This window comes from Kogia breviceps, chromosome 12 (assembly GCF_026419965.1).
Source record: "Kogia breviceps isolate mKogBre1 chromosome 12, mKogBre1 haplotype 1, whole genome shotgun sequence".
NCBI lineage: Eukaryota > Metazoa > Chordata > Mammalia > Artiodactyla > Physeteridae > Kogia > Kogia breviceps.
The window spans coordinates 93169588-93176574 of NC_081321.1; the positions used below are offsets into that span (position 1 = coordinate 93169588).

General features: G+C 59.9%; 1 protein-coding gene across 3 annotated transcripts; it reads left to right on the forward strand.

The window, feature by feature from the left end:
• Positions 1-3005: 3005 nt before the first annotated feature.
• Positions 3006-6240, forward strand: GALR3 (galanin receptor 3). Of its 3 annotated transcripts, none has more exons than XM_067010172.1 (3): positions 3006-3382; positions 4440-4817; positions 5433-6240. In XM_067010172.1, exons 2-3 carry the CDS (start codon positions 4459-4461, stop codon positions 6208-6210), a joined length of 1137 nt encoding a protein of 378 aa, XP_066866273.1. In that variant the 5' UTR covers positions 3006-3382; positions 4440-4458; the 3' UTR covers positions 6211-6240. The 3 variants fall into 3 exon arrangements, with proteins under 3 accessions (XP_066866273.1, XP_066866272.1, XP_058936665.1); XM_067010171.1 differs by having other exon boundaries at positions 3006-3290; XM_059080682.2 differs by lacking the exon at positions 3006-3382 and having other exon boundaries at positions 3586-4817.
• Positions 6241-6987: the final 747 nt, after the last annotated feature.

Below are 6987 nucleotides of genomic sequence, written 5' to 3' on the forward strand. Positions count from 1 at the left end.
CTCTCCCCACTCAGCCTTACGGGCACCTGGTTGGGGGTAAAGGATGGGTTCTGAGTCACTGCGCCTCCAGCCTCAGCATGGTGCGGGCTTGGGAAGCTCGTAGTTTGCTGGCGGTAGGGCAGGGAGGATGAAAAGGCCCTTCTTCATCAACGATGGGACCATATTTCCGGAGCCCCCCACCCCCAGCCCTCCCTTCAGCCTGGGTGTCTAGGGATGGACAGTCTGAGTGAGCTCTGGCCCAATCCATCAGGATCTTTTTTTTTTTTCTTTGGCTGTACGCGGGCCTCTCACTGCTGTGGCCTCTCCCGTTGCGGAGCACAGGCTCCAGACGCGCAGGCTCAGCGGCCATGGCTCACGGGCCCAGCCGCTCCACGGCATGTGGGATCTTCCCGGACCGGGACACGAACCTGCGTCCCCTGCATCGGCAGGTGGACTCTCAACCACTGCGCCACCAGGGAAGCCCCCATCAAGATCTTAATGCTGGGATTCAGAGAATCCTAGCCTGTGATCCCGAGGAGCTTGAGGCTGGGGTCCAGGAGTTCGGGGTGCTAGGGGATGCAGTCCCGGGGGAGGGGGCTGCTGTGGCCACATCAGGGGCACAGACACGGGTAGGGCATCTGGCACCAGTTGCACTCCTACAGCAGCAAGTACACACAGCCTGGTGCCAGGCCCCTGGCCAAGCCAGCAGCTTGACGTGCATGGCCTGCTCAAGCTGGCAGGTCATAGTGCGTGGCCATGAGCAGCCACGGGGTGACAAATCGCAGGAGGTGAGGCTGAGATAAGGTGGGCCTAGGTGATGTCCATCAGCCAGTAGCGCACAGTGAGCACCGTTGCGTCCTGTAGTTCCCAGGCGCCGCCGCTGCCATTGTGGGGCTGTGGCAGTGCCTCGACACCGTGGGCCAGCTTGTCGCGGTAGAGCACCTCATCATCAGCCAGCTTTCGACTCAGCGTGTGGAGCTGTGCTGGCCCAGGTCCACCGCGGCACAGCTCCTCCACCACCATCCAGAGCGGTCATAGGAGGTGCCAGCAGGTGCAGTGGCAGCTCTGGGCACACGTGCTTGGGCTTGGGCACATACTGGTCATCGCCAGAGGCCAAGACAGGCTATAGGGCCGAGGGCCAGTCGCGGACAAGCTGCACTTACACACCCTGCGGAGCCTGGGTCTCTGGGGACCACTCTCAGGGCCCACCATCTGTCCTCTACGTTGGGTGCAGGGTTCGAGGCCACAGTCACCAGGAGCAGCAGTTGGAGCAAGGGAAGAGGGGGTGCCTGGGGCCCGCTGGGACTTCCCCACAGGTGGTCCCGCTCTGGTGGCCACCATCCTTCCTCCTCCTCTGCTATTATATCAGCAGCTCAGCCTTGCTGCTGCTGGGAGCTCTTTGCCCTAGTACTGCCCCTGTCCATCCAGAGCTTAGCCTCCAGCAAGGAGGGACATGGTGGGCTGGGGGCTCCCAAGCGGAGGGAGCACAGTGTGTCAAGGGCCTCGGGGCTTTCAGGGTCCAGGCCTGCCACATTCGTGAGTCCAGGCTTCTGGGAATCTAACAGTGCATTACTTTCATACAGGGTGATTGTGGACCCCTAAATTCTTAAATCCCAGCACACCAAGTCTGGATCCTACAATTCTGCTCTTCAGAGATCACACGATTCTACAATTCTAATTCCTTAATTCAATTTGTGTGTGTGTGTGTGTATGTGGTACGCAGTGCTCTCACTGCTGTGGCCTCTCCCTTTGCAGAGCACAGGCTCCGGACGCGCAGGCTCAGCGGCCATGGCTCACGGGCCCAGCCGCTCCGCGGCATGTGGGATCTTCCCAGACCTGGGCACGAACCCACGTCCCCACGTCCCCCACACTGGCAGGCGGACTCTCAACCACTGCACCACCAGGGAAGCCCCTTAATTCAATTTTGATAGCTCTGAATTCAGGTTTGGAGAATCTAGGTATGATCCCTAATATCTTCAATTCAGTGAGTCTCTGCTTCCAAAAATTGGGGGTTGTGCTGCATCTGGGATGGGTGACATGAGGCTTTAGAGGAGCCTGAGCACTGGTGGAAATCCCAGGGCCCATGGGAAGCCAGTTCTGAAGAGTCTCTTTCCCGGCTCCTCAGGCCTTGATTACAAGTCCTGGCCTCATCAGCGTCCCCTCAGACTGTTTTCTCTCCCCTTTCACAGACTTCTCCTTGACATTCACCCCACCCTCCCAGCTTCTAGATAGACACCACACAGTCCCCCCCACCTCTCCTCTCCCTTAATTCATTGCCGACAGCCTTCTGGCCCCACTACCCTTGTCTAGTTTTCAACGACCACCTTGTTGCTAAATTCAATGCACCTCACACCCCCGGTGCTGGCCTCTAACCCCCTGGAAGCATGTGGCCATGTGGCCCACTCCTCCAAGAGGTCCAGACCAGAACCCCATGACTGAATGACACAGCCATTCCCCAAGACCTGGTAACCTCTTTGGCTCTTGCCTGGACAAGAGGCTCCTAATGGCTCACTCATTAAATCGCTCCCCTTCTATTCATCCTTTTAACCCCAGGCCGCAATAAACAAATTACAAAATAAATGGGCAGGTCCTGTCCCTGCTCTAGAACCTTCTCTAGTTCCCCATTGCCCTCAGGCTAAAGCCAGACTCTTTGGACAGGCACATAAACCCTGCAGGCTTCGGGCAGACTGAACCCCTGGAACAATCTTAGGGAAACTGATGGGTCTCAGGATTCTCAGGGGCCAGGAAGAGTAGTCCTATCTGAAGTCTGCAGAAAAGGGGCTCCTGGATTCCTAACATAGGAAACCCCACTCAAGACTAGGAGTCCCGGGACTTCCCTGATGGTCCAGTGATTAAGACCCCATGCTTCCAGTGCAGGGGGTGGTCAGGGAACTAAGATCCCACATGCCACACAGTGCGGCCAAAAAAAAAAAAAGACTAGGGGTTCTTTCTGAGCTTGGGTTGGAGCCCTTCTTGGAGCAGGGAGCAGAGACGATGGGGAAACAGGACCACAGGAGGTGAGAGGGCCAGGAATGGACTGGGCCCTGGGCACAGAGGGGTTAACTACAAAGCGAGAATCTCAGAGAACGAGATCAATGGGTTACTCGCTGCAGAAAGAGGCAGAAGCAACGCAGAGAGGCAGAGGAGAGCTGGACAGAAGAGCATGCCACCTGGGGGACATCAGGGAATGAGAAGGAGGTGGTTACTTCTTCGGAAGGAGTGCCCAAGTCCAGCTCAGCAGAGGAGGGCCAAGGAGAAGAGGGCCCTTAAAGGAGAAGAGGCAGCACTGGGAGGCAGACCTGTACCTGCAGGTAGGCACCAAGGGGTGGCCACTGAGCCAGGAGGCAGCTTCAGCCTGGCCCGTTCGCCCAGGATCAAGCGGAGCCCAGTGCCCAGGGTCGAGGTGGGTGTTGCCTATCGTGGGCTTTGCGGGGACCTGCTGCATGCTGGGGTGGGAGACACAGATATCACCTTTCCTCCCTCCTCCCTGCCTGGCTCCCTAGCCCTTAATACGTCCAGCCACCCCAGAGGTCCAAGCATGTAGGGAGACCCCCAGGTAGCAGTCGATATGGGCCATGGGTGGGGCAGGGGTAAGAGTGAGCACAGCTTGCATAGATGCTCGTGTGTGCACACACACGTGCGCGCACAGATCGTCAGAAGCACTACCTGTTACAGGCTCTCAGATGAGCGCTCCAGCCTGGGAGTCAGGGTACCAGGGTGGCAACAGCCTCAGCTCTGCCACTCACAGTGTGATATTGGCCTCCCATGTCCCCTCTCTGAGCCTCAATTTCCTCATTTGTGAAAAGGGAGCAGGGACTTATATGGTTCTCCCAGCTATGCCACTGTCATGCTCTCACTAAACTGGACTATCCAATGACTCAGGGGTGTCACTCATGTTTGGCTGAATTTGACCTATGTCCAAAAGTCTTCCTTAGGACTTCCCTGGTGGTCCAGTGGTTAAGACTCCACCCTTCCAATGCAGGGGGGCGTGGGTTCGATCCCTGGTCGGGGAACTAAAATCCCACATACCGCTCCCACATACCGCGTTGTGTGGCTAAAAAGAAAAAAAAAAAAAAAAGCCCTGTATTTCAGATCCCCATTGAAAACATCAGCTCCTGGGGTTGGAGATGCCCCTTCCCCCACCCCACTTTGCCTGTATCTTTACCTGCATCATTGGTTGAAGGTGTCTATCAACTACCTAATCAGCCCTTTATGCCCTGGGCTATGGGGGTGTTCCCTAGGAAACTGAGAAACCCACCTTAGACATCGATGAGACTCTGTCAGGAGCTTGCACAGTGGGTCCCAGTGATAACTTTTGTCTCTGTCCCCACCCCCACCCCCATGCCACACAAGCTTCCAGCCCACGGGACGTGGCCAGGCCCAGGGTGGGGGACTAGACCCTGAGTTGAGTAACCAGAGCTGGGGGCTCCTGCCTGAGGACTCCAGCTTCTCTTCTTCAGGTGCCTGTCTGATGAGGAGATGGCTGATGCCCAGAACGTTTCGCTAGACAGCCCAGGGAGTATGGGGGCTGTGGCAGTGCCCGTGGTCTTTGCCCTCATCTTCCTGCTGGGCACAGTGGGCAATGGGCTGGTGCTGGCAGTGCTGCTGCAGCCCGGCGTGAGCGCCTGGCAGGAGCCAGGCAGCACTACGGATCTCTTCATCCTCAACCTGGCCGTGGCTGATCTCTGCTTCATCCTGTGCTGCGTGCCTTTCCAGGCCGCCATCTACACGCTGGATGCCTGGCTTTTTGGGGCCCTCGTTTGTAAGGCTGTGCACCTGCTCATCTACCTCACCATGTACGCCAGCAGCTTCACACTGGCGGCTGTCTCGGTGGACAGGTGAGCTGTGTCGGGGACCTGGCCGGGTCTGGGCTGGGGAGGGAAGACCTGATGGCCTTAGAAAGGAGAGAATGGGGGACCAAAAAGGGACATGGGAGGGGGAAAAGGAACAGCTCCCTGGCCCTCACCAACCAGCCTCTGGGCACCTGCAGGGCATGCTTGAGGGGATCATCCGGCCCTCCCCTCAACTCCATTGGGAGCTTCCGGAGAACATCTCCGTGTCCCAAGTGTTAGCACAGGGCCTGGCACATGATGCTCTGTAAGAGTGAAATGAATGGCAAAAGGAACACACCAATGAATTCATCAGATATTTTATTACCGCCCACACCTGGCTCAGGTTGTGGTCAGACTGGCTTTCATAGCTTGAAACTTGGGGTCAAACCCAGGCTCACTCTCTAGCTGACGACCTCGGGCCGGTCACTTCTCTCTGAGCCTCTGACCCAGCCCCGCCAGGTGCCAGGCGCTGCTCTAAGCGCTTTGCGCGCCGACTCCGTTCATCCCCACAACCTCCCTACGAGGCCGGGCGCGCGATCCCCGCCCACCCCCGAGGTTCAGACACGGGCGTTTAGGCGGCCGCCCGCCCGCCCGCCTCGCTGACGCCGCGCCCGCCCGCAGGTACCTGGCCGTTCGGCACCCGCTGCGCTCGCGGGCCCTGCGCACGCCGCGCAACGCCCGCGCCGCCGTGGGTCTGGTCTGGCTGCTGGCGGCGCTCTTCTCGGCGCCCTACCTCAGCTACTACGGCACCGTGCGCTACGGCGCGCTCGAGCTCTGCGTGCCCGCCTGGGAGGACGCGCGCCGCCGCGCCCTCGACGTGGCCACCTTCGCCGCCGGCTACCTGCTGCCCGTGGCCGTGGTGAGCCTGGCCTACGGACGCACGCTGCGCTTCCTGTGGGTGGCCGTGGGCCCCGCGGGCGCGGCGGCGGCCGAGGCCCGGCGCAGAGCCACGGGCCGCGCGGGGCGCGCCATGCTGGTGGTGGCCGCGCTCTACGCCCTCTGCTGGGGCCCGCACCACGCGCTCATCCTCTGCTTCTGGTACGGCCGCTTCGCCTTCAGCCCGGCCACCTACGCCTGCCGCCTGGCTTCGCACTGCCTCGCCTACGCCAACTCCTGCCTCAACCCACTGGTCTACGCGCTCGCCTCGCGCCACTTCCGTGCGCGCCTCCGCCGCCTGTGGCCCTGCGGCCGCCGCCGCCCCCGCGCCCGCTGCCTCCCGGGCGCCCGCCGCGCCCTCCGTCGCGTCCGCCCGGCGTCCCCAGGCCCTGCCGACTGCCTCGCGGACGCTAGGCCTCGCGGGCGGCTGCCAACGGGCGGCGGCTGGGGCGGGGAGCCGGGTCGGGAGCCGGCCCGCGGCAGAGAGGCTGCCCGGGCCCTGCCTGCCCGAGGAGCGGAATAAACCTTGTCTGCCTCCACTCTGCCTCCACTCTGCCGGGTGTACGTATGTCTGTCATTCCCCTTGCCCCTGCACAGGACGCCCCTAGGGGATGGGGCCAAAGCCAGGAGCCCTCTGAGGAGGAGTGGCTGAGCTGGGGACAGACACTGAGTCCACTGAGTGGAGACCCCTGGGCGGTGAAAATGGTTCAACGCAGCCAAGTGCAGGCCCTTAGCTAGGCAGCCCCAAGACGCTGTCCGTAACCAGTCTGGCAAGAAGGAGGGCAACCCGTGTGCCCATCTGTATGGGGTGCTACATTCCTCAATCTAATTATCAAAACGCCTTTGCAAGGCAGATACAATCAATTCCACTTTATAGATGTGGACGGCAGGAATCAGAGAGGCTCAGTGATTTGTCACATAGCTAGTGTTTGGCAGAGGTTGGGTTCAAACCCACTGCTGTTTAACTTTTTCTACTCAGTAGAACCGAGTATGGTTTTTCCCATTTTTTTCCTCCTCAGATCCCATGGTTTCCAAGGTTCTTCTTGGTTTTTCCTGATCCTCCATCAGCCCTCCTCCCCAACCCTGCAGCTCCCCACGCGCAACTGGAGGCCCTAGAAAGCTCAGAGGGCTCCCAGCCCCCTTCCTTTGGAGAGTTCTGTTCAGTGCTGAGGGCTTCCCCCAGCCGTCAAGTCCTAATCGCCTGACCCAAACCCCTCGCATTATTCTTTCAGCCATTTGGTGCTCCTGGCTACGGGGAGACGCCGAGCCACACTCGGGCCCCAGCTGGCCTTCCAGCAGC

What these genes read in the sequence shown, in the direction of transcription:
- GALR3 (XM_067010172.1), top strand. Translation starts at nt 4,459, where the DNA reads ATGGCTGATGCCCAGAACGTTTCGCTAGACAGCCCAGGGAGTATGGGG. An exon ending in GCGGCTGTCTCGGTGGACAG is followed by an intron (nt 4,818 to 5,432) that starts GTGAGCTGTGTC and finishes GCCCGCCCGCAG; the next exon opens with GTACCTGGCCGTTCGGCACC.